This window comes from Mesoplodon mirus (genome assembly GCF_964341445.2).
Source record: "Mesoplodon mirus genome assembly, chromosome: 17".
Taxonomy (NCBI): Eukaryota; Metazoa; Chordata; class Mammalia; order Artiodactyla; family Ziphiidae; genus Mesoplodon; species Mesoplodon mirus.
This window is the reverse complement of record NC_138993.1, coordinates 12,169,922-12,197,867: the sequence shown is the minus strand read 5'-3', so window position 1 is coordinate 12,197,867 and position 27,946 is coordinate 12,169,922. Positions and strand designations below refer to the sequence as shown.

At 40.4% G+C, this 27,946-nt stretch overlaps 1 protein-coding gene across 2 annotated transcripts in view; it reads left to right on the top strand.

Annotated features, from left to right (window-relative positions):
* The window catches only part of LOC309792522 (spermatogenesis- and oogenesis-specific basic helix-loop-helix-containing protein 2-like), a gene marked incomplete at its 5' end in the record, with an annotated part of 77,751 nt that overhangs the window by 29,235 nt on the left and 20,570 nt on the right, over positions 1–27,946 (top strand). The window contains 5 exons of one of the 2 annotated variants that reach the window (XM_082602195.1): positions 7,609–7,656; positions 17,399–17,613; positions 25,236–25,297; positions 25,378–25,482; positions 27,044–27,143. In XM_082602195.1, the coding sequence (XP_082458321.1) occupies positions 7,609–7,656; positions 17,399–17,613; positions 25,236–25,297; positions 25,378–25,482; positions 27,044–27,143 (530 nt within the window). Of the gene's footprint in view, positions 1–7,608; positions 7,657–17,398; positions 17,614–25,235; positions 25,298–25,377; positions 25,483–27,043; positions 27,144–27,946 lie in introns of those variants that run through there. The other variant, XM_082602194.1, reaches the window with a different exon arrangement.

Sequence of the window (27,946 nt, the reverse complement as noted above, 5' to 3'; positions counted from 1 at the left end):
CACAATATACAATGTCACACATAAAATATGATTTTAACGATTTAAAAATATAGGAGAGGCTACAAAAAGAGGGCTTTAGTCTACTGATAGTGCCAAAAATATGTTCTGTTACACAAATTTCCTGTCCAGCTCTACAGGGGAAGATGAGGTAGGCTCCAAGTGATGATTCACAGATAGGTGGAGAGGGAGGGAGGAAACTTGTGGAGTACTAGAAGGGAGCCTGTTTTAACAAGCTAATAATTTAGGAGTGTTAACTTTCCTGTCTTAAGTTTCTACTCTGTAGAATGAAGATAGAACTAGTTGATTTCAAAGGTTCCTTTATGTGTATGTGATGGGGAAGGGGAGGGGGCTGGAAAACCCTTTTATTTGGAACAATTCTGATATCTTTTTTTAAAAAAACGTTTATTTGCTTTTTTAAAAAATTTTTTACTGGAGTACAGTTGATTTACAATGTTGTGTTAGTTTCAGGTGTACAGCAAAGTGAATCAGTTATATATACACATATATACACTCTTTTTTAGATTCTTTTCCCACATAGGTCATTACAGAGTATTGAGTAGAGTTCCCTGTGCTATACAGTAGGTCCTTATTAGTTATCTATTTTATATACAGTAGTGTGTATATGTCAATCCTAATCTACTCCCAGTTTATCCCTCTCCACCCTTACCCCCTGGTAACCATAAGTTTGTTTTCAATTCTGATATCTTAATGTGACAAAAATAAGTACTAAAATCACATATAGCAAATCCATTTCTCTTACCTTGCTAGCCCTCATTTGATCGTGGTGTATGTGAAAAGTAAATCCTTTTTGTGAGTGAGTGTGTGTGTGTGTGTGTGTGTGTTAAGTTACTGAGATCTGGACTTGTTGAAGCAGCCTATGCTCACTAATATAGTATCAAACAATATTTTTAGTAAAGCTTACAAGTCTTTGGATATTGTTTTCAGTAGATAATGGTATCTTTCTTTGCAACTACATAGAGATAAATTCAGCCATTCATTGATAGCGATGGCCCCTGGCCTGCCTGCATCATTGAGTCAGAATCTAGAATTTCAATTGATATTTTTAAAGTGATTCTAACTCAGTGTATTTTCCAGTCTGCTGAACATAACCGGAATAATTTTTTTTTTTTTTTTTACTAAATAGAATCTCTTGCTCTTTCATCAATTTGTTTCTAGGATACTGCTCTTTAAAGCCTTGTACAAATGCTGCACAGTCTAAGCCAAATAGAGGCTGGGCCCAAACAACCGTGTAATGTACCAATCCATGTCTGAGGGGAAGATACCGTTAATCACTTTCACTCAGAAAAGGAAGAATGCACAGCATCACTGATCCATAGCATTTATGGAATCCTGGGCAGACATGGTGAAAGCCCTCTTCCCTGGGAATGGGGTGGCTTCCTTGATCAGGCTCTGATTCTGCCTCCTGGTAGGAATGTTCTTCTCCATTTTTCTTAATGACCTCTAACTCTACTCCTTGGGGGTTTCTTTCATTTCAGTCTTCTTGTTCATATTTGAAGCAGGCAGTGGAGGTTAGACCCTCATTTAGAGATGCACAGCTTTTAGAGCTCATTTTCTGTTAGAACAAACTTGGGTTCCCATGGGTGGTGGCATCATAGTTCAAGTAGTCAAAAGCTTTTCAGTCTAAGTTTATGGTTTCTTGGATAATATAGCTCCATCAAAATGGTAGTCAATTCCATGTATAATAATGATAATTTTAGAGCATGATTTGTTTCTTTGGCCTCTCTCTCTACCTAATGGCAGCTACCTTGCAGCTATTTGAAATAATAGGTTAGGATATAAAGTTAACACCCATAATCTGATCTTTGCCACAGGCTGTCTTAGTGGCCTCTTGTTGCTCAAAACCCTTCTCGGTCTTATCTCGTGCTTTTTGGCTCTCAGAGTTGTGTTGTTGGCCTTTCCAGCCCCTTATGCCCTTTGATGCCCCAAATTTCTAGATTCTCCCTGAGACTCTCTCTATTCCCTTTTCCTTGCAAAGTGGCTGATTATATCCCAAGCTCATTTTTTTCTTCTGCCTTGTCAAAGGCAGCCAGTAACATCAAGCACACATCATCTTCATCATCGTCATCATTATTATTAAGCACTTGTTCTGCTGTGACATAATAGGGACTTCCAGGCTTCCATCGTCACATTGTGTCCCTGCCTCCCACTGCAGACCTGCTAAGTTAACACCATGCCACTTGTTTTAGTATTTTGTTAATGCAGCACCTAAATTCAAGTTATCAATATCTGCATTATGACTATAAGAAACAACTATAAGAAACAACAGACCTCAGAGGCTTCACACAGAGGTTTATTCTCTCTCACAATACAATCCATTCAGGTTTCAGCAGTTAAAAGAAAAGGATAAATAATCTTTATACCTTGAAAGAGAAAGGAGACTGGGAATGGGAGAGGAAAAGATTTCAAAATGATTGATAGTGTCTTAGGCTGGGTGATAGGTATATATACACTCATACTTCATAGTGTACATCTTTCATATATGTACTCTTGGACATGTATGAAATCTTTCATAATAAAAAAATAAAAATTCCTCCAGCTGACTTTAAATCATGTTAGTATACATGTAAGTATTTACAAGGAAAGTGTGAACATCATTTTTTTTCCTTCACCTCGTCCCCACCTTCACATACCACAGACTTCTCTCCTTTAAGATTGTCTGGCTTGTTTGTGATGTAGAAATTCCACAGGACTTCAAGTCAGCAGTCTCTGTGGCTAAAGGAGAATGAGTGACTTTGTAACTACTGATCTCCTCAGGCAATAGAGCCGTAGTAACCAATGACTTCAGGGGAGCTGCTTCTAATGGTTCTGTTGTGTGGTTACCTGGGAGGATGTCTAGAAGATTAATCAACGTGGCAGTGCCTAGCCTCACTCTGGACCTTGAGTGACACAGCCTCCCTCATCCATAGTTATAATGTCACTTTGGTTTAGCTCCACATTTCCTAGTAAAGACTTTTGGTTAAAATGAGGCAGATCTGCCTCATCTTAATTCAGTAGAACTAAACCCTGTTGAAAGTGAATTGGTATATTGGATGATGAGAAAACTGTCGCATCTTAGTGTAATTGGCTGCAGGGCATCATTAGGAGTTGGTACTATTCTTTGACCTTCATCACTGCCTAAGGGCAATGGTTCCTAACTCTGCTGGGAAAACATATATTTACTGATCACCCTCTATGTCCTGGCTACTAGGATACAAGGTGTAGTAAAATAATCCCTGCCTTATCACGCTACTTAAAATGAATTCTAATTGTTGAAGCAGAGATGTGAGATGGAGTTGGGAATGCCTTGGGAATTTTCCTGTTGTCTTCTCAAATTAACCACAAAAGGAAAGTGCATGGCAGAGGGTGGTGTGGGAGAGACCCCAAGCCAGGATGAAGGAGAGTGTTCAGGGGTGAGTGTGCTAAACCTTACACCACGCAGTCACCAGAGCTGAACGTTCAGCTTAGGAGAACTGACCCAGAGTCAGAAAGGAGGCATGCGAACAGGAGGGGTCCTAGCCTCTTTGATACAGGGATAACAGGGAAAGTTTTTAGGTTGAAATCGGATCCAAAGAAGACCGAGGAATAAATGAGTTAGCAGCTGGGGAGGAGCAGAGGAAATATCTGGGGCAGTTCCCAAATTAGTGAACTGTGCTCACAGGGGGCAGCTGGCCAATGCTGTCTTATCCTTTGCAGGTAGTTCAGGGCTTCTCCAGGCTTCAGGTGATTCATCCCTTCAGCACTATAGTCTCAAGAAAGAGGTTACTCTGTCTGGTTGGGGGGATCTTACACTGTGGAGAATGCCAGGACACTATCCGGGAATCCTGTTGACTTGATGTAGTTCAATCTAGTTGACTTGATTAAAAGCTGAACCTAGAAAGCCAGATGAGGGCAAGATAATGTGGGCCCTACTGCCACACTGAGGACTGAGAACTTAATTTGATAAGCAGAGGAGCCTTGCACGTGTTAAATGGGGAAGGGATGAGATTAAAACCGTCCTTTCCATCTTTCCTGTGTCCCCCCCCCCAACATAATGGACACTATTACAACTGTGAGATACCAAGCTTGTCATTTTGGTGCCTGCAATATTTTTTCCTTTCCTCCAAACCTTCTCTTTTTCTTTCCATGGTGAAATGATGGCATTATGAAATAAAGGACAGAATGTAGACTTGGAGGCAGAAAGACCAGAATCCCAAATCTGCATACACCAATCAGCTACTGAAATGACTTTCACTCATTCATTCAAATATTTTAGTGCCTGCTACGAGCCAGGCACTTTTCTAGGCCAAGGTGGTAGTAGTGGATAATACAGACAAATTTTCTCTTCTAGAGAGGGCAGAAAGACAAATAAAAACAAATATATATGCTGTATAACATTAGAAAAATGATGTAAAGAAAAAGAGAGTGAGGGGTTAGATTCTGATAGGAGTATCCAAGGAAGTGACATAACAAATCTACATGAAATGGAGAAATCTGGGGAAGAGGATTCCAAGCAGAAGGAGGAACAAGGGCAAAGTATTATAGCTTTGTACTTACCTGGTATTTTAGGAAGAAGAGGCAGTGTGACGAGAGGTCATGAAAGGTCATAACAATGGCGAGAGGTAAAGTTGATGAAGTCAGATGGTATAAAGCCTTGTTAGACATGGAAAAGAATTTGGATTTTTTTTCTGACAGGAGGGTTTTGAGAAAGTGAGTTAATAGTCTGACATATTTTAAAAGATTATTCTGGTTATTCTATGATGAATTGCCTGAAAAGAGATTGGGGAAGATGGCAAAAGTGGAAGCAAAAGTCACCTTCCTCAGTTAACTTTATGAAAATATCTTTGTTTATAATTGTATAATGGAACTTAATGGTTAGTCAAGTTATGGTAGACTCTTGGATTTAATACTCCAAAAATATTGCAAGCATAGTGTTTGAAAGTATATGCATTTTAAAAGTGAGTTCAGTGCATTAGTAAATGTAAGAAATTATTAGTAAAAATGATTGAATTTAGTTAATTCTCTGGCTTTCAACGTCCGTAGTTACAGTCCTACCTACTTATGAGAACATTATTTGGGCCTCAGCATCTTTGCAAGGAAAGGACAATTAGGAAATCTCTAGGTTCTTATTGAGTTCTAAATTTCTGTGATTCTGAGAACAAGCCAGGTAAACAACAATACTGAACATAGCTTATATAGAACAGTTCCTATAAAATAGCTGGATGGAAAATTTCCAAACATTTTAAGCATAGGTTCTTCATGAGTTCATCTGAAGAGACCATGTGTACTGTATTACTTACAAATCTATTTGTAATTTGCATATTGTGAAAAATATACAATTATAATTTAGTTTTGGGGGAAATAATGTAATGCATATGCTATGAATGCTAATAATTTTAAGTGATTGGAAAACCATTTTCTAAGAGGCAGTTTGAATTGTTAATTTTGAATGCAAATTTTTAAATATATTTCTCTATGTAGAATTATTCTTGTTATATTTTTTTTTTTTTTTTTTTTTTTTTGCTGTACGCGGGCCTCTCACTGCTGTGGCCTCTCCCGTTGCGGAGCACAGGCTCCGGACACACAGGCTCCGCGGCCATGGCTCGCGGGCCCAGCCGCTGCGCGGCATGTGGGATCTTCCGGGATAGGGGCACGAACCCGTGTCCCCTGCATCGGCAGGCGGACTCTCAACCACTGTGCCACCAGGGAAGCCCTCTTGTTATATTTTATGATTCTTGGTATTCAGTTTTCCATCAAGAATATAAGTAGCATATTGTTACTCTAGGGAAGCACAGAAAGAGTCCATCTACCCATTTGTCTCCAATAATAAAAATGAGTATGATTCAAGAATGTTAAATGTGATAAAGAAATTAAATGGTTTATAATTCTATGCTGTAATTCAGAAGGTTTATAGTAGAGTCTCTCAACCTCAGTGCTAATGACATTTGGGGCCAGATAATTAATTCTCTGTTCTGGGAGGCTGTCCTGTGCATTGTGTGATGTTTAGCAGCATCCTTGACCTCTACCCACCAGATGCCTGTTGTGACAATGAAAAAATGTCCCTTGGGAGACAAAAATCGCCCCCAGTGAGAGTCATTGTTTTATGATATAGATGCCTGCTCATTTACAAAGTAAGCTTCTTTTTCTTTCTTTTAAGAGATTGGAAACTATTCAAATATCTAATCTGGTTCTTATGGAGCTTGGATCTTATATTCTTGATACTGAATATTATACTTGATATTATCTTTTTGCTTCCTCCAACACAGGAATGATTACTTCCTCTCACATAAGCTTAGGGGCATCGTCCACTCAAATTTAAAAGCAATGAGTCTGTGTCAGTTTCCACAATGTCTTTGTCACTTTTAGCATCAGACTTGCTAATCTAGACCTTTAGGTCAAGGCAAAACTGATTGCCAGACTGGGGGAAGTGCTCAGAGCTGCCTCAGTTCACCCCTACACCAATGCCTGGGCATGATTTCACCTCTGCTGATATTGTTGGGCAAACTAACTGCTTCACAGATGTTTAGCTAGACACTCTCAGTTCCTGATTAGGTGGAAAAGCAATCAAGAACCAAAATTCGTATCTATTAAAATCTGTACATTTACTTCCAAAAACAGTGCAGAATGATCCCAGCAGAAATTTATCTGCGCTTTTCTTCCCATGAAAATCGTAGACAACCACTATATTTTTGCATGCTGTCATGATCTAAATCAGAACATACTGCCACCTGCTCAGGAAACAGGAGGCTTACCCAGAGATCAGAGATGGTGGTTCAGGTAGAGCCTGTGCATATTACATGTTCAAGTAAGGTCAAGAGTCTAGGCAAATCCAGAGTGACAAACACCGTAAGATACCATCACCCCCTCACCCCCACCGACTTTTAGCCATGGGAACAGTAGTAAAGACAAGAGGAAGGATCCCCTACAGGTCCTGGCACTCCATGGATCTCAGTAAAATGTCTAGCAAGGCCGAACAAAGCGGATTACATAGCAGCCGCCACCTGGAGACTTCTCACTTGGGAAAATGAGGACAATATTTGTTGACTCACAGGACAACATGAAATGCTTCTAAAATTTTTAGGTTCTTAGTAGTTTGGAAAGAAAGCACCATTAACAGTCCTCAACCTTCCCTGTCCTCTCATATGTTTGTCTTGGAAAAAGAAAAAAATCCAGTTTGCTAATTCCTAATATTTAAACTTGAAAGCGCTCCCATAAGACACTCTGAAGACTTTTAGACAAGCCCTTGCGCCCCTCCACCCGCCCCAAGGCGGGGAGTGGCAGTTCCTCCTGGGGCCTGAGCTGTGTGATGTCCCGGGGGCACGTGGAATCGAACTTTGGGTGGGCAGCGCTCCAGTGACGGGGTCTCCTTAGGACCTGCAGGGCACCTTGGGGCCGCCCATCCCCGTGTCCCGGGTACCCCCACCCCCGGAAGCACTCCCCCGGCCCCGGTCCGGCCGTGACCCTCGGAGCAGCGGCGGGAGGCAGGGCCACTTTAAGGGCGGGCCGGGGGCGGGCGCCCCGCAGCTTCAGGCACGAAGCCATTGGCGCGCGGCTGGCGGCGGACGCGACGGGCTGGCTGCGAGCTCCTACCGTGGCGAGGCTGCCCCAGGACCCGCACGTGGGCAACGGGCCATGGCGGACTCAATTATCCGCCCGGAGCTCGGCCAAACCTGTGAGCAGGTAAGAGGCGGAGGAGGAGGAAGGGGAGGCAGCTGCGTTTAAAACCGCGCGCGGGCCGGCGCGGCGACCCAGTGGGGCGGCACAGCCACGCCGGGCGCAGGCCAATACGTCTGGGGACGGCCTGGGGGCCACTGCGGGGCGTGAGCCATTCCCGGCCGCTTCCCCGGGCGTCCCGTCTCGCTCCTGGGGCCCAACGGCGGGCTCCTGCCCACCTCGAGGACGGAGCGGAGGCCCGAGGAAGGAGGGCGACAGGACTGTGTCACGGAGTCACCCCCTCGAGCTCTTGACTCTCTCCAACCCAAACCCGTCTTCCGGCCCCAGACCGTTGGTGGGGCGACGCGGGAGCAAGACGTCGTAGAGTAGATATTCGGGCTGGTGGCCGGATAAAAACGGGAGTGACAACTTTGGTTTCAGCCTGAATATAGGAAAGTTGATTTCACACTTTTCAGTTTGAGTGTAGGAAAGTTTATTCAACATATTGAATATGGAAAAGTTGATCTTCAGCTATCTTGTATGCACAGCTCTAAGTGCCTTTTTTCGCTGTGCTCACTGCCGTGGCGTCCAGAGTGTCCTTGTACTGCCCTCTCCGCGCTGACCCTCAAACAGGCAGACATGTGTAGAGACCGTGCCGTTGGCGGGAAGACGCGTCTGCCCTCTTCACACATCCGCCCACCCTCCCTGGAAGTCAAAAGGCCCCTTGGCCTCTTTTGGACGCACCTTATTTATCATCCCCTCGGCAGACGCACAGAATCATTTTGGTGACTGTTTTCGATAAAAATGAAAGCAGCCCACTAGGAAGGAAGCATAAACAAAACCCCACCGACCCCAGAAAGCAAGGTGACCTGGTGTTGGCTTTCTTCTGAGTATTTCACGTCTTGATAAATGTGAGAGGGAAACCTTTTGCGCTGCTTAAGTTTCGTTACCCCTGAGAATGTTCTGCATACTTAAATCTCCTTAAGAACAAGCGTTCTGAACCGAATCCCTACCACTTGGAGTGGACCGAGTTTAAGAGGTTTTTTCTTAATTATTTAAAAATGGAGGCACCTATTTAAACTCAGAGGAAAAACAGTATTTTGGGGCTGCAGGATTAGGCAAAGCTGCACAAAATGGAACTCTGAATAAAATATTATCGAGTAGTACATAAATAACTGTGGCTTCCCACCCTTAAGAGTCTGAAGCCCCAACTGAACCTTTTGTTTGGGAGAGCTCACTCAGTTTCTCCAGATAGAGCTGCTTAAATCCCTTGACTCCTGGGGAAACTGGAGGCCAACAATTGCCCCGTGAGGGCATCAGCCCTGCAGCTGCTGCTAGTTGGCAGTGCTGCTCCCAGTGATAAGAGTGACATAAATAACAGCTCACTAAAATGTAGGAGTGATTTGCTTTAAGCACTTCAGCACCTGCTGTTACTAATTAAGGGTTTAGCCTGCCACAGATTGCAAATGGAAATCCAGTGTTTTAAAAATGGCAGAGACTGGAGTGCCCTGCGTCTATCCCTGATCTCAGAAATCAGAGTGGATGAAGAGCACTGGTGACAATGATGTCGCATTGTAAAAACTGCCCACACTTAACAGATCTACAACAAGATGTAGTCGTGTTTATCCCTGAGTGCTGGACTTCGATGCTTTTTATTTTCTCTTTAGACTGTTTTGAATTTTCCAACCTTCCACAATGAATATGTATTGCTTTTGTTAAAAGAGGGCAGTAAGCAATTCAAATAGGAAAAAAATTTCCACCAAAGGAGGGCTAGCATTGGTTCAAATCGCGATGCTCACAGGTGAAAATCTCAGAGTACTAAAAGCAGTTTTCCCGAGCCTGATGTACTAGAACGTTATATTCATTTTCCTTTTATTCTTATCTGTGGATCCTTCTCATCACCTGTGCTCATATTACACCATCAACAAGATATTTTTAACTATATAAATATTCCAATTGAAGTTGATTAGAAGCTATTCAGTTAATTTGAATTACCTGGGGATAGTGGACCAGGGCCGTGTTCTGAATTGTCTGATTAGGAACATTCCTAGTGTGACGGTTTTGTGGGGCGGGGACGGAAGCCTGGGGCAAGAGAGCACATCAGTTCTTTCCAGAGCTGCTTTATTCCCTGCCCCTCTGTGTCCTGCTGCCAGGCACTGCCAAACCTTTGATTCCGGCACAGGAGGACCGGTGAGTGATACTTGGCTTTTTCATCCCTTTCCGGATCTCTTTCCCCCTCTCCTCAGTTTCTCCCCAGTACCCGGGTTCTGCCCTTCAAAGCTCGCTCTAGACTTCTCTCCACAAGACTGGCTGAGTGATTCTGGAGAATTTGGGAACTGGGCCTCTGAGGGGAATGTGGTCAGAAGCGCTACGTGCTATCCAGGAAAGGGCTCAAGTGAGCAACTGATGCCTGTTGTTCAAAACTTACCTTTGCTTCTCAGTTGGCCCTGTGTCCCGAGCCCTGTGGCTCAGGTAATGCAGAGAGCAGTTTGGTTTTAGGGCTTTTTTCACTGCCTGACACAGATACATTTTCCTTTTACTTCTATCTCGCCATCTCCCCTTCCCCATCAGGTTGATTTGATGGGTTTTGTGCTGGGGTTTGGTATTACCTGAGAACACATGGCAATAACTACCACCTACAGGGCATTGTACAAACATTACTCCTTATAACAGTCTTGTGATGTAAGTATTATTGCCCCCCAGATGAGGATCACATTAGTATCTTACTCAGAGCCGCTAGTTAGTGGCTGGACAGGCGGCAGACGCCGTTCTGCACACCTCGAAAGCCTTTGCCCTCTTCCCACTTCATCAGACTGTTAAAAAAGGATCAGTAATAGCTTTGGTAGAACTGGGCGCATCCACTGTTTTCCCTGTGGAAAAGGACTGAAAGCCAGACTTTCTTATCATCGGAAAAAAAAAAAAAGCCTCCTGGAATGTAAGCCCCATGAGGGCAGAGAGCTTGTCTGTTCACCTTGAATTCCCAGCACAGCATCTGCCCTGTTGTAGGGGCTTAATAAATATCTGTGGCAAGACTACATAGACATCAAACGTATTTATGCAGATGCATAAAAGTGGCAGGAGGTTCTAAAGGAAAAAGAAAATAAACTTTTCTAATAGAAAGGTTTACAAGTGATTCATAGCCCGGGATATCCTGGTTTATATGGGCTTTTTTTTTTAGTGTAATTATTAATAGCACCCCCTTTCTCAAGTGTCTCAGTTTGGAAGGTAAATTAAATGGTCACCCCATCAGTAGAAGGAGGTTATTTTCGGACATGCATAGGTTGCTTCAGTTAACCTGGTTAAGTAAAAAACAAAAAGATAGTCACTCCTTTTATGACCACTCATTAATGACTGTTTCAATGCTTGGCATTTGCTTCAAAGGCGGTGTAATTGTCTAGAAGAAATCCTGTGCCATAGCAGAGATTCACAAACACTCTTCACTCAAAAGCGTCACAGCGGCTTAGAGTCCCCCCTTCCTCCAAGTGCCACTGGGAATGAGGAATGTTTATAAAATGAAAAGGAAACACTCTAGAAGGTTCCTGATACTCTCTAATGCAGAAATTCCAAATTTCAAAGGTCATTTGAAAGTGTTATGCTGTCTTCTTAGAATGTAGAAGGACATGAGGCTGGTGACATGGGTTGATGTTAGGCTATGAAAGGCCATCCTAAGGAGTTTGAATTTTTGTTCTGTTTAAAATAGGGTTGGGTGGGTGAGTGGGATTGGCAGGCAATGATGAATTGAGCACACCTATCAACGTTCCAGCCACCTCAGTCTCCCTGGCAGGAGATACTTAACAGTATGTCCATACCTTCAGCAAGTAAATATCATTGAAAGGAAAAAAAAAGTGAGGGGCATTCTAAATTAAAAGTCCCAGGAGGGGGCTTCCCTGGTGACGCAGTGGTTGGGAGTCCGCCTGCCGATGCAGGGGACACGGGTTCGTGCCCTGGTCCGGGAGGATCCCACATGCCGCGGAGCAGCTGGGCCTGTGAGCCATGGCTGTGGAGCCTGTGCGTCCGGAGCCTGTGCTCCGCAGCGGGAGAGGCCACAACAGTGAGAGACCCGTGTACCGCAAAAAAAAAAAAAAAAAAAGTCCCAGGAGGGCTTCCCTGGTGGCGCAGTGGTTGAGAGTCCGCCTGCTGATGTAGGGGACATGGGTTCGTGCCCCGGTCCGTGAAGATCCCACATGCCGCAGAGCGGCTGGGCCCGTGAGCCATGGCCGCTGAGCCTGCGCGTCCGGAGCCTATGCTCCGCAACGGGAGAGGCCACAGCAGTGAGAGGCCCGCATACCGCAAAAAAAAAAAAAAAAAAAAAAGTCCCAGGAGACATAGCAACCATGTGCAACTCATAGTCCTTAATGGGATCTTGGTTTGAGCAAAATAGCTCTCTCTGAACATCAAAAAAAAAAAAAAAAAAAAAAAAAATCCACAGGAAAGCTTGAAATTTAGAAAGCAGATGGGATCAAATTGCTACCAAAACAAAAGTGGAAAAAGAAAAACAAAACACAGCATAAAAGACATAGAGAAGAAATGCCCCAGTAAAACAATTCTAGTGATAGTGCAGGCAGAATGTTAGCAGAAGCAAAGATGAAATGGGCCTGAGGGTGCTTCCCTGGTAAAGGATTAGCTGTGGGCAGAACCCCTGGGCCGGCTGGGGCCCTGGATTTCTTCACCCCTGGGCTGTACCCCTTCACTCCTGCTACAGCCAGAGCAACGGGACTTTTAACCAGAGAATCAAATCCAAGCACTGCTCCTTCTAAAGAAAATGAACTCTACGTGGGACATGGGCTCCTGGTATTGGTCGTTTCCAGACCTCTACAACTGACAAGGGTGAAAGGAAAGGCAGCTCTGCCCAGGAGAGAAATAAGCCAAAGTCGTTGGTTTTCAGAGTAAAGCCTGCCTATATTTTGACAAATAGCTGGTCCCAGCCACTTTGCTCTCCAGCCTTTCTTCCATCATCCCTACCATTCACACCAAACCCACAGTTTAGAAGAAACAGTGACTGGGGAAGCAGACCACCCCAGCTGCAGGGGAAACTGCTCATACATGTCAGCTGAGTCCTTGAGTCATATTTACGTTTGGATAACCAAGGATCACCAGACAACTATTCCAGAGGCAGATTATAAAGGGGATAGAAAAACCTTAAAATTTCTAATTTGTACGTTCACAGGGGATATCATGTCCTAAAAATAGCAGGTTATGATAAATTATCAAAAGAGAGAAAAAAGTCTTAGAAATGAGCAATTCATGTTAAATTAACTGAAATTGTAAAAGTCTTTAGAAGGACTAAAGCCTGAGCTGGTGATATGAACAATAAACTTAAGAAAGTCTTGCAGAAGTTGAGACTTGAAGGATCAATTTAGGATGTCCAGCATCTAATAGAAGGTTTCCAAGGATAGACAAAGGCAACAGAGGAGGAAATAATCAAAGAAATAACAGAAGGAAATTTCCAAAGCCAAAGATCCACTGAATGCCAAGTGGGCTGAGGGTGAGTAAGGTCCGTCCCCAGACACATCCTAGGAAATGATCAGAATCCACAGCATAAGAGAAAAGCACTGAAAGAAAAACAAGGCAGCTTTTTCTTTTCATCACCAACTCTGGTTGTGAGAAGAAAATGTCCCAGTATCTTCAAAGGTCAGAGACAAACAGATTTTGACTTGTAGGAGTATTTTGACTATAAAGCTAGCACTGAATTGTGAGCCCTAATGCCACTTAAAGAACATAAATAAGGAGTTTAACTCCCAAAGTATTGTAGGAACAGCAGGAGGGAAAAAGGACAATTTGATCAGCCTAACAGGAAGCGTGGGAAAAAAGAAAATTACAGTAAATGGGAAACTTGAAATAACAAATGAAGGGAATAAGACCATTTCATGTTAAGTTATGAATGTTTCACAATTAATTACATTACCTTGATTACCTTAGTTAATGTTCATTAGCTAGTGTCATTAATGTAAGTAATTACTTATTTAAAACTTATTAATTACTTAAAAACTGAAATCTCAGATTGGAAAAAAACTAAAAAAGTCAAATATATTTTATTTAAAAAATTCATACAAAATCAAAATGATACAGAAAACCTCAAAATACAGGTATAAAAAACTAAGTGCTGTATATCACAAAAAAATAAAATTTCAGGTAAAAAGCATTAAAAAGGACAAAGATATATTTTATATATAGTTTTTTCTCTATAATTATATGATATTTATATGTTAATACATACTACATAAACATTGTAGATCATTATATAGTATAAAGTATTATTATATATTTATATGAATATATAAAATTGTTATGAACCTTTATGTACCTAATGCATAGTTTATTTATAGAGTCTATAGTTAGAGAAATTGATAAATTGACAAACCGTAATTAGCAAAGGCAGGTTTTATACATCTACCTCAAACTGAAAGACCAAGTAGAACTAAAATAAGAAAGCAACGAGCAAGTTCAGTCTGAAAGCTATGTAGAGGCTGCATGCCTAACAGAAAATACACATTGTTTTCAAGTATCCATGGAACATTAAAAATTGTGTATTAAGTCACAGAGAAAATATCAACCAATTCTAAAAAGTAGAAGTCATATAGTGTGCATCCACTGTTGACAATGCACTGAAATAAGAAATGAGTCAGTAGCCAAATAAATTTTTAAAAACCAAAACACTATCCACTTGAAAATTAACATCTTTATATAGGAGTTTAATATAACTCTTAGGTTAAAATGGGAATATAAACTGAAATTGTATAAACTAGCAATGAATGAACATGACCACAATATATCAGAATTTGTAGGGTACAACAAAATGCCACTTGAATGACGGCGTCATTCAATAGAACTTTCTGCAATGATGAAACTATTCTATAATTATGCTGAAATGGTAGTCACTTGCCATATGTGGATACTGAGCACTTGAAATGTGGCTAGTGTAACTGAACTGATTTCACACTTTAATTGTAATTAACATAAAATAACCACATATTGAACCACATAGTTCTAGTCTCTAATAAAGCATTACCAGAAAAAGAAGATAGAAAAAAATTTAATTATATATTAATCTCTAGTTGGAGCTTCCCTGGTGGTGCAGTGGTTAAGAATCTGTCTGCCAATGCAGGGGACACGGGTTCGAGCCCTGGTCCGGGAAGATCCCACATGCCACGGAGCAACTAAGCCCATGCGCCACAACTACTGAGCTTGTGCTCTAGAGCCCGCAGGCCACACTACTGAAGCCCACGTGCCTAGAGCCCGTGCTCCGCAGCAAGAGAAGCCGCCGCAATGAGAAGCCCGTGCACAGCAACAAAGAGTAGACCCCGCTCACTGCAACTAGAGAAGGCCCCCCGCACGGAGCAACAAAGACCCAACGCAGCCAAAAATAAATAAATAATATAAATAAATATAATTTCTAGTTGGAAAGCAAGCAAGATGAACTCAACGCAAGTAATAAATGTTGTATAAATTTAAAAATTAATACATTTGAAAAGAAATGAAATGGATTTTTAAAAATATATGTGAATAAAATTCACTTAAGAAAGGCAGAACACTTATTTTACTAGTAAGCATTAAGGAACTGTAGAAGGTAGTCTAAAACCTACCTTTATAAATGACTTCAGGCTCAGATTTCACAGACAAGTTTTACCTAAACTTCAAGAAGCCAATAATTTATATGTTTTATAAAATATTCAAGACTGTAGAATAATTTTGAAGCTTTCTATTGCTTCAAGGCTGGCATGACCTTGACGCCTAAACCAGATAAGTCAGTACAATAAAACAAAATTTTATCCAGTTTTACTTATGAACATAGATGCAAAAATCTAAAATAATATGAATGAACTGAATCTATTTGCAATAAGTATGGGTTTATCCCAGTAGTGCAATGATGGCTTGACATTAGGAAATCTATTAATGTAATTCACTACCTAACGGATGAAAGGAGAAAAAAAAATGTGATCATGTTGATACAGAAAAAGCATTTGGTAAATTTTAACACCCATTTCTGATTTAAAATTCTTAGCCTCCAAATAGAAAGAAACTTCTTTAACTTGATAAAGGGTATTGAACTTCATTATCATGTAGTAGTAAAAACATTTGAAATATTCCCACTAAAGTCAGAAACAAGGCAAGAATGCCCACTTCACTCCTGCTGTTTACCATTGTTTTGAATGTCCTAGCCAGTGCTTTAAGGTTAATAAGTAAAAGGCATAAATAAATTCTGGAGACGGGGACAAAAATGTCATTTTTGAAAACCATATGATTACCTATCTAGGAAACTCAGAAGAATCAACTAAAAAGTACTGGAACTAAATGGAGAGTACCAAAAAGTACTTTCAGCAAATTCCTCATACAGAAATCAGTACATTTTCTCTTATGTCAGCTATAATCAATCAGAAAATGTAGTGAGAAACTATATCCCCTTCACAATGACTCTGAAATCTTGAAAAATCTAGGAATCAATGTGTGAAGACACTTGCAAAATCTATGTGCAAGTAACTATAAAACTGAAGGAGAGGGCTTCCCTGGTGGCGCAGTGGTTGAGGGTCCGCCTGCCGATGCAGGGGGCGCGGGTTCGTGCCCCGGTCCGGGAGGATCCCACATGCCGCTGAGCGGCTGGGCCCATGAGCCATGGCCACTGGGCCTGGTCGTCCGGAGCCTGTGCTCCGCAACGGGAGAGGCCACAGCAGTGAGAGGCCCGCGTACCACAAAAAAAAAAAAAAAAAACTGAAGGAGATAAGATCTGATTTCTCTGAGTCATACTTCCTAAATAGGGAGACGTAATACATAATGATATTCCCTAATTTTTAAAATAAATGCAACTGTAATCAAAATTTTAACAGGGTTCCTTATGGAACCTGACAGGCTGTTGATAAAATTCTGTGGGAAGAGACATTGTGGGAAAATATCTAAGAACCAAACTGAAAAATAACAAGGAGGGAACCATATGCTCTGGCAAATATAAAACATAAAAAGCTAGCAATTAGACTGTGTGCTGTTAACCACGAATAGACAAATAAATCAATGGATCAGAATGAAGCTCCCCAAAACTTATATACATACATACATATATACATATATATGACATTTGAAACTACTAAGAGAAGTTTGGCATATTCAGTAATGCTGTTCTTTGTCATTTTAAGTGGATTGTGTTTAATATCTGTACAGAATAAAACATGGAGAAATAAAAGATGAAGATAGAAATTATATTTTTTCTAATCGAACGTGCTTGAAAATATCCCCAAAATGGAAATAAAGAGCCTCTTCGGTTCCTAATGTTCGGATTTGAATAGCATGTATATTCCATTCAAAGAAAGGACTTGATTTGAGTATTTCTTAAGTTCAGGGAATTTAAATCTTTCTCTGTTCTCCGGAATGTGTTTCATCAAAATAAATCATGTGGGAGAGTCACCAGCTTGGTTCTCTCATTAGTAAACAGGTTTTCCAGCAGGATGGGCGATTGGGAAACTGGGCCTATAGAAAGAATCCTATCTATCGTTAATAGGATGAGAAAGAAACTTGTAGGAAAACCACAGTAGAATAGTATTTGTAGGCAAAACTTTAAAAAATAGCATGACTTTCAGATCCATTCACTACCCTAGGTTCTAAGGACATGAAATGAATAGTTCCTGCCCTTGAGGTATGCTTATAGTTGACCATTCAGTATAGCTGAGTAGTCAGGCATTGGCTAGTTGTAGCCTTTATTTATCTTCTCATACATGACGGCATGTTCTCTATGCCCAGACATTAATTGTGTGATGCTTCTGCTTTTTTCCTTCTCTTTCAGGCAAAAATAGACCTCTTATTAGTTGGCGATGTCACTGTTCAGTACCTGGATGATATTGTACAGAAATTCTTTTCAAATTTAGCAAAAGTCACCGTCACCATTAGTGACGTGAAGAAGGCAGCAGCACTTGTGGATTACTGCACGTTCAACATGGTTTTTCTGAAGTTCACTTCTTTACCAACTGCCGAGGAGCTGGAAGCTGTCAGATTAATTAGGTAAACTCCAAAATCTTGACTCTATTATCTTTAGAATAGTTTTTTTCTTTTTAAGATTTTTTTTTGATGTGGATCATTTTTAAGTCTTTGTTACAATATTGCTTCTGTTTTCTGTTTTGGTTTTTTGGCCGTGAGGCATAGGGGGCCCTAGCTCCCCAACCAGGGCCTGCACCTGCACCCTCTTCATTGGAGGGCAAAGTCTTAACCACTGGACCGCCAGGGAAGTCCCTAGAGTAGTTTTTATTAAAACCTGCTTCTATAAAAATTCTGAAAAGGTGATACAGTTCTACTTTAATTTGTAAGATGAGGGATATTTTCAAGGGCAGAATCTCTATAAATGTTTTTGTTCTTAACTGCCAGTTTGACCTACTATTATAAGAATTAACATTTTAACTTAAAAGTAATAGGTGTGGGTGAGGATATAAGAATTAATGGGTCATAGACATTTATTTGGGGTATAATGCCTCCCTTAATTCAGTAGGTACTCCTTTTTAATAACTATGTCATTAACATGGCATATTGTTTCAGAGTTCATTAATTCTTATAGTAGACACTAGAGCAGGTGAGCACTTGTATCTCTGGGTCCTGATAGCTCTGGGCTGAAGGTGTCTCTTTCAAGGGATGTCCTCATGTGAAAGAGCCACGAAGCTCTCTGGATCCGCTGAGTCCAGGTCAATACCACGTCCATTATCCTTTTCTTTTCTTTTTTTTTAAATTTAATTAAATTAATTTATTTATTTTTGGCTGCACTGGGTCTTCATTGCCACGCACAGGCTTTCTGTAATTGCAGTGAGCAGGGGCTTCTCTTGTTGCAGAGCATGGGCTCTAGGCGCATAGGCTTCAGTGGTTGTGGCTCACGGGCTCAGCAGTTGTGGCTCATGGGCTGTAGTGCGCAAATTCAGTAGTTGTGGCACACGGGCTTAGTTGCTCCGTGGCATGTGGGATCTTCCCAGACTAGGGCTCGAACCCATGTCCCCTGCATTGGCAGGCGGATTCTTAACCACTGCACCACCAGGGAAGCCCACATGCATTATTCTTGTTTCACCTGGTAGTTCCATAGAAGTTATGCTGCTGTTTGACCCACTCAACTCTGGAGATCTGGAGTCTAGAGGTGAAAGATTTTGGGTCTTCCGTGCCTGTTTACATAGGATTTTGAGCCATTTAGGATGTTTTTAAACAGGGTTAGCTGAGATTGAATGTGTTTCCCTTCTGTGAGACTTGATGAAGTGTAATTGTAGATACTATTGGACTATATAAGGACTTCTCATAATTAGAGGAGAGGACTTTCTAGACCAAAGGAGAAAGTTCAGAGAAATATTGTGATTCCAGAATAAAAAGGACCAAGCATATTATGTTAGGGGAAAAGACAGGTGGGACTGGGAAGAAGCCAGAGACACTGGGTTACTTGTTAAAGACAGACAGAAAGACACTGCTCCTGGGGTTTCTTAGAACGGTTGGTCTTCTGCATTTCTTTGGCCTTCTGGGAATATGAGCTCTAGACAAACCAGGCAAATTACCTCAAAGAGGATTTCACTTCCAAACATGTTGTTGTGAACGATCTTCCTTCTGAAGATACGCCTATTTTATTAATACACCTTTTAAAAAAATCTATTGATAGAGTACCTCTGATTGGAGGCCTATAGTAATATCTCATTTGTATAGTATTAATATTTTTAAAAAATTTACAACACCTTTATGAGGGAGGTAAGGCAGGGCTTCATCATTCCTACTTGGCAGATTAGAAACCTGAGGCTGAAGTGACTTGCCTGAGACCACATGGCTTGTTTTCACAAAACTCAGAAAGGAACTCTTCACTCTTCCCTTCATGTTCTTTCTAAAAGTCTGTAATTATTTGGCTTCTGTATTGAAGCCCCTTTTACAATTCGGACATGCCATAAATGCCACACTTACTTTAACCTAAGCGTATCATTTTGGAGGAGCAGTGGACAAGCTGCTGTGGCTGACCTCTCTCCATTCCAGCCGCAGGAGTCCAGCTGTGCCTCCCCAGATGTGGTAAAGGCTTTGTGTTTGCTCATGATCGAGACTACATTTTGAACAGGATAAGATTAAAGTTCTGTTTAAGAACAAGCTTAATGTCTAGTCACAGTTGTTAGCAGCTGGGAGGGTAGAGGAGAGAACCTTTGTCTGATACTCCCCTCTGGATTCTCCCCACGGCTGCTTTCTTTGTCTGAATAACATAGCTTAAGATGCGTTAGCAGAGAGAAGAAGGTAGATGAAGGAAATAAATGTACAGACAGGCATATGGTAATTCTGTTGTTTTGCTGTAAAAGCATTTCTTTGAAAAGAAAAAGAGAATAATTTGTGGAATACACCTGGTTTTCTTTTTTGGTCTCATTATGCTAGTCCCAATATCCGGTATACGTCTTGACTAATAGCAGGTATTCAGTGCTTTGCTCTAGGTGTGGGTGGGCGACCGTGCTGTTCTAGGGCAGACCATGAGTTCTAGCTTTTGCGTTCCTCTCTGAAAAAGGGACAGAGCTTTCTTTGTGGAAGCTTTGCCTTTCCTGATACTGGACTTAGAGCCTAGAAATGTCTCTGAAATTCCCTTTCTTGCCCTCAGAATTGTTATGAGTTGATGACTTATGAATTATTTAAACCCCTATGGAGCATATTTATATTTTGAGGCTATAGTTTTTCTTAGGATAATGAGTCTCATGAACATCTTGCCCTATTTATAAGGCATTTAAACCTTTATCTTTCCTACAGCACTCTATCTTTTGAGTTTTGGCTAATATTTAATGACTAAGCCAATATGAAGAGTTTTGGCTTAGCTTTTTAATGCTGTATTTTAGATTTTTTTCCCCCTTAGAGCTTTGTTGTTGTTTTGTTATATCTCAGAATCTGGATAGGTTCAGGAAAATATACAAGCATTTACCTTAATCCTCTCTGGGCCCTTTTTATGCTCTGCCAGTGAGTGAAGAACTCACTATAGAATAAAAGTGGTCCACGTTGATTTTCAGTATCAGAGCACATGATCACAAATCTATATGTATATCTGTAAGACATACGGATTTTTACTGAAACTAAGAATGAAGTACAGTGTGTCAGCTATCATACTAAGCTTCTTTTAGGATAAAATACAAGCAGGCTCCTTAAAAAGATTTTAAGATTTATTCTTATAGAAGAACTGTGGTTTTAGCCTGGAGCTAATCATTAATCAGTTTTAATCATTTGTAAAAATAATGGTACTTTATAGCCTGACATCCTCAAGAATTACGGCACATCTCACTTATAGGTTGACATTCCTGGTAGTACTCCCTAATTTGATTTCATTTCATGAACACATTTTTATTGAGCCAGATGAACTCAGACACCACCCAGTGGTAAAATATTTTAAGATGGTCTCAGGATTCATGTGCTTGGTTCCAGAATTTCAGGAGTATTTGACCCTTCTTTCGGGTCAGTTCTCAAAACTGAACCACATTCAAAGTGTAGATACTTGGTAATTCAGATGCATCCTGGCACTACCTTACAAAGGCCAGTACAGAACATTAGAGTATGTTTCAAACTCATCCACAGTGTATGGATCCTGTTTGCCATTGCGATTTTCTGGTCCATGAACTGTCTCTGCAGTTCCTCAAACCCTGTGATTCTCATGAGCTCAGAGCAGTGCAGTGATAGGAAAGGAATGCAGAACGTGGTTCCATCTGTTCAGTCGGCAAATCAAGTTTGAATCTGATTTTATTTTTTCCCATGTAGATTCGGTTGTCTGATCAGTTAACTTATTACGTCACCAAGAAAACCCAATCTTGTGAGCCACAAGGGTCTAACAAGTTGTCCTGCTATGTCCCCAAATCCAGAACATCCTTGACTTGACAGTGCTACTCAGTAAATCTGATCAGCCAGTTTGCATGACCTGAATACTTGACATAAACACTATAACAACAAAACATCTAAGTAGTTTTACTAAAAACATTATTCTATAAATAGGAACTGAGGAATATTCTAGATGTTTATTGTTTCTAGCATCATGTCATGTGGTGAACCTGACTTAGAAGGGTCACAGCAGAAACTCTCCTGACAAAAAGCATAGTGGGGATGGGGGACACCAACCTTCACTATTGACCAGAATCAACTCAGAACTTCACTGCATTTTATCACAGGTGCCCTGTTAGTAGCAAGTGAACTTGGTGTTTTCATATTTACAGTAAAACTCTTAATTTTCTCACAGAAAATGGTTGTTTTAATTCATTAAGTAATTAATAAAGGATATTATTTGTTACAAGTCCCAAATAGACCACACCAAGTTAATCTGGCTGCTTTGGGCCCACAGGTTGCACAATGGATAACCGTACTCAAGAAGGATGCAACCCAAAAATGACACTGGCTTTTGTCCTTTGACGTCCCTGTGGCTATAAAGGAAGTGCCTTTAGAGATTTCCCCCGGCTTCATAGGGACTTATAAGAATATTTTTGTCCTCCTATTAGATGACAGATCTCAGCGGCCAGCCAGATCTTTCCTGAGGTTCTTTGATCATCAGAGTGTACAATTCAGTTTAAAACACTTTTATATGATTTTTTTTTCCAGCTACCAGACTTAGGGATGGGGACAAGGCTGGGAATGGCCACTGCTGCAGTTTGAGCTTATGGCAGCCTCCAGTTCCAGAGAGTACTGGGCATAGGCTAGGAGTGGACACTAGAACATCAATATCCAATCTTGTATGTGGAGTGTAGTCTCAGGATCCATCATGTCATGTCATGTCATTTATTTATTTATTTTTAAACATCTTTATTGGAGTATAATTGCTTTACAATGGTGTGTTAGTTTCTGCTTTATAACAAAGTGAATCAGTTATACATATACATATCCCCATATCTCTTCCCTCTTGCGTCTCCCTCCCTCCCACCCTCCCTATCCCACACCCCCAGATGGTCACAAAGCACCGAGCTGATATCCCTGTGCTATGCCGCTGCTTCCCACTAGCTATCTACCTTACGTTTGGTAGTGTATATATGTCCACCATCATGTCATTTAAACAGTGTATGCCGTGAAACAGGAGGATAAATAAATTGCCCCCCAGCAAACTGCAGATCTTTAAAACTCTGGAGACCTCAATTGAGAAGGTGCTTCTAAGGCCTCAGAACCTGCAATTTAGTTTTGGTATATGAAAGAAGTGGTATTAGTTGGGGTGGAGAAAGGAGATTTTTGTTGTGTTTTGGTGTTGCTTAGTTTTAAGGAACATTCATTCATTGGAAAGAGGACCTTTTTTGGTGATCCTGGAAACTGGAAACTCTGTTAGCTTATTAATTTGTACAGAAGGTGAATGAGAAGCTGAGCTCTGGACCAGAGTGTTGGATTCTGGGAACTCTATTGATTGCTGGGGTTCCTGCACAATTAGGGCTTCACTGACAGAGGAAGTGTTTGGGTTGGTAATCGATTCTGTGCTAATGACAAAAGTCCAGGAATTCCAACTCTGTCTGATGTGAAGCTTGAAATTTGAAAGTCATCGGGGTATAAAAATCCATATATCCAAATCTAACCTATTTTCCTGTCAGTAAGATCAATTAAAAAAAAATAGACACAGGATTATTTCCAAAAGCAAAGAATCTGTTTTTTTAAAAAATTCTCTAATTCTAGAATATTTTAACTTACGATAACTTGTTGTTCTTGTGAATCCACAAAGTATTTTTTATTTCAAAAGCTGGACTGAACTACCCAATATGTTTCTATCTGTTCAGTCTGTTTGTCCCTCCCACCTCATCCCATTATTCATACCCCTGTTATACCCCACGCTTTTTCATCCTTTACAAAATAGATGGGAAAGGTTCACACTGTGGACGCTGTGGCACACAGGCGGCATTCTCTCCTCCGCACTTGCACGGTCCACACCCCACCATGTGCTAAGGGGCCTTCCTTACTGCCACTTCAGTCTGCCTGTCGGATCCCATCCTGCCTCCTGCTCGTGCCTGTTTTGACGGCAGTGTTTCTGCCTGAGCTTCTCATTTCCTCATAGAGACCGTGTTCTTTCCTCTCTTCTCTTCTCGCCCAAATTCTCTTTCAGAATTCATAGAACACAAGCCTGAATAGAGCTCAGTTGGGTGATTGTCCCATTTTAGCAATATCCTATTGATACTTGTTTGACATAATTAACTTAGGAAATATTCTGAGTTATATATATATATATTTTTAAATAAATAAATTTATTTGTTTGTTTGTTTATGGCTGCATTGGGTCTTCATTGCTGCGCACGGGCTTTCTCTAGTTGAGGCCAGCGGGGGCTACTCTTCGTTGCAGTGCGCGGGCTTCTCATTGCAGAGGCTTCTCATGATGCAGAGCACGGGCTCTAGGCGTGAGGGCTTAAGTAGTTGTGGTACATGGGCTCAGTAGTTGTGGCTCGCGGGCTCTAGAGCGCAGGCTCAGTAGTTGTGACACACGGGCTTGGTTGCTCCGCGGCATGTGGGATCTTCCCAGACCAGGGCTCGAACCCGTGTCCCCTTCATTGGCGGGTGGATTCTTAACCACTGTGCCACCAGGGAAGCCTGGGTCATTTGTTTTATAAAATTTCCCACATTCTGATTTCATCCCCATAGCATTTAAAAAAAATATTTATCTTTTCCTTAAATTTCTTGAAACTGGTGGTTAGATCAAGAATCTGGATAAGATTTTGGCTCATTTAAAGCAAGAACAAAAGTGGTCCGTCTTACATTCTACGTAATACCTGAGCAGTATTCTCAAAACTGTCAAGATCATCAGAAACAAAGTCAGCAAAAGTGTCACAATGTAGAGTAGCCTAAGGGAGATATAATGACTGAATGTAATGTAGGATCCTGGATTGGATCCTGGCATAGAAAAATAAAGTACATTAAGAAAAACTAAGGAAATCAGAATAAAGAATGAACTTAAATTAATAATAATGTATCAATATTGGCTCATTAATTTGGAATATTTGGAAGTATTCCAAACTAATGTAAGATGTTAGCAGTACGGGAAATTGTGTTTGGGATATATGGGAACTCTACTATGTTCATATTTTTCCTGTAGATACAAAATTATTCTAAAATTAAAGTTTATTTTTAAAAAGTCACTTATTCTCTCACTTACCCCTTCCCCAGTTGTGGAGAGCCAGGCATTTGTGGTTGCCATAGAAATGAACCATAAAAAGACTGTTCTTATTAACAGACTGCACTCCTGCTCAGAGAAGCCAGGGGTATGTTTGACTGAAGACTCAAATTTTGGATTTTCTTGCCCATTAAAAGGAAATAGAGAAGCTAAAGCATCTATTATAAATAAAGCTTCAAACAGGGCAAGCGTCAGTTTCTGGAGAATGTTCCCCTCCCTCGTATTTTTCAAATCATCTGTAATTGTACTGTCCACCCCAGCCACACACATCAGAAGCCTCTTCGTGCAACTGCAAGAAATAAAAACACAATCTCTTCTTTTATGAACTGTAAAAAAAAAAAAAAAAAAAAAAGTCCGTCTTTTCCCTCACTGATTTGAGATGGTACTGTCACTAAACTTCCATATTAATGCCACCATTTTAAATTCTAATGAAATAAAGAAAGTCACTCTAGTGTAGTTCATTCCTAATGAGCTAAATGTTTGAATCCCAATTTTTTGAACGATGATTTTGCTTCATTTTAAACTTTTTTTTTCCCTTTCAGATCTGGCAAGAAAAAAAATACACATTTGCTCTTTGTTTTCATAATCCCTGAGAACTTGAAAGGTATGTGCATGTTGGATATATTATCTGCTTTTTCCCCAAATAGAAATCATGAGGTCAATATTTAATACAAAGATTCTTAGGTTGTATTTCAGGTCACGGAGCTGATATTACTTTAACTGAACCACTGACAGTGGAAAAAATGAGTGTTGTGATAAAATACTGGAAAACATGTTTCTCAAATACTGGTGAGTGAAAAGCAGGTTTCCAAGGGTTAGAAAAATTCTAACTAAGATTCTACAAAAATTGTATTTATACATTTTTAAGTTGGTTTTCCACTTATGCCTTTTATTTGTTAAGGATTAACTGTATGCTGTATACTATAAGGAACATGTAATCCTTGTTAAACATAGTCTGAAGAAAACAAGTGTGAATAAAATAAAGGGAAACATACGTTCTATACCTGTGAAGAAAAAGCTTGTTCTCAAAGGTTTAAAATGTGCACAAGGGACAAATGCAGTGTTGTGGTTAAGCACAGGTTTTTTTTTGTTTTTTGGGGTTTTTTTTTTGGTAGCCTAGCTTCTTAGTCATTTGAATGGAATTATTCATGCTTTGTGCTGTGTGATTGTCTAAGAGCCAGAGCCATTAACCTTGAGTCTTCGTGCTTTGCAAAACACTTGCGTATAAATTATTTCACTTCTTTAAGTTAACAGAGTGGTTATCCTTTCTATTTTAGATTTTTAGACACAGATAATTAGTGTCAGTGCTTCAATGAGACCTCGCATTTCTAAACTCTTCACCTGTATTGTATTATGTGTATTGCCAGCATCTAAACACTTAAGATAATTAAATTGCTTCAGTTTGGTTTGTAAAAGGACAGACTCCAATTTCTGAAATTAAATTCTACTGGAATCATTGTTTGTCAGTGACTATTTATGATTTTTCTAGACCCGGGTTACTAGTAGGAAATCTTTTAAAATGAACGTATTTTTCTTAAAATGGACCTGAAAGACGCTTTCAGGATTATCATGGATAAGCTCATGCTCCAGATGATACAAGATCAGTACACCCCTCCTTTTTTTTGAATGTTCTTCTTCAGTGTCTAAGCAAGATGAGTGAGTCTGTTTTGTAACATTCCAATGGCTCCCATCCCCTGCAGGTGTCAGAGTTCTTCCTGGAAATGAAATGTGTAACTGTCTGGGACCAGAGTCCTTTTGCAGCCTCTTCTCATTTTGTTTCTCAGTGGAAATAGAGCAGCCGCTCATCACCACCTGTCTAGCACCCTTCTTATTGGGCCTAACCATGTCTCATCCAGTCATCTCAGCTCTGCTTTTAGGATGAGCAGCTGCAAAACAAACAAACAAAAACAAGAACAACAACAAAAAGCAAAAAAACCCCGAAAAAACCCCAAACCAAAAAACAACACAACCATCAGATGCTTTGACGATGCAGCTACTTACTGAAGACTCATACGCATTTTCTGTCTCTGACATTTACCTGTAAATAATAAGTAGACTCAGTTGGATGCATTTTTAAGCACACCTAGCACAAAGTTAGTAGAATCTGGTTGAAAGAGGATGCCGTGGAGTAACTTGTATGTAGTGTTTCAATTTTGCTTTCTCACCTGGGTAGTTTCATGCTTCACAGATTGAAATCTATAAAAATTGCTTTTTATTTTAAAAATACTGCTTTGTAAAATGTATTGAGTGAAACATGACAGCTATTTTTGATTAGGGTTTATATGTGTGATAAACATCATCCCCACCAGTGATTTTATAATTGAAATGGCTCCTCTTTTAAAACTTGCAGTTAAGAATGAAATTTCTGTGAAGCCTGAAGAACCTGAATTGCCCCTGCAGAAGTCCTGCAGTGAACACCTGAGATGTTTTTCTACTGATCTATTTGCTTGGTTAGTTTTTTTCACTTTTTCTTAGTAGCAATTTTTACTCTGTACATTTCATTAAAAAACATTTCTGGAGGACTTATTGATTGTGCCACAGCAGCTTAAGTGCTGGGGGTGATGCAAAAGAAAGTAGCTATTTTGTGGAAGAGGGATGCAACCTGTACTATATTTCAGAATCCTGAGCTGGCACTGTGGGGACACGTTAGAGAAGTATCCAACTAAATATAAGGAAGCACTTCATAACCACAGGGGAGCAGGTTGAATTGTAAGGTAGTAAGTTACCCATCACTGGGCATGTTAAAGTAGAGACTGGGTTAAATAAAAGCAGTGATGTTCAAACTTTTAAAACAATGGAATCCTTAGCTGTTATCCATCTGCCAATAAGCTTCTCCCTAATGTCTTTTTTGAACTCATGAACCTACCCCACCAATTACTGAAAATAACCCTTAAAGATGGTCTCTCTGTCTCTGTCTCTTTGAGTTATTAGAACTAGCATTTAAACCTGCATTGAACTGGGGGTCATTCAAACCCTTTCAATTCTAACACTGTATGCTTATAAAAATTCTATTTTAGTGAATTAATTTGTTTCACTTGAAGCTGATTTCCAAGGAGATTTTAAATAGAGCATAGGGCTATAAAGAATGCACAGAAGTGTTGAGAACATGGATGATGATGGTGAGAATTTTGAGTTAGTCACTTCCAGAATTTGTAGAATGTGACCGTCAACTATTTTGAACAGGGAAGAGACTTGGCAACCAATAAGCATGGTTAAACCAAAGATGTACTTACTTAAGTAGTACAGAGATAGC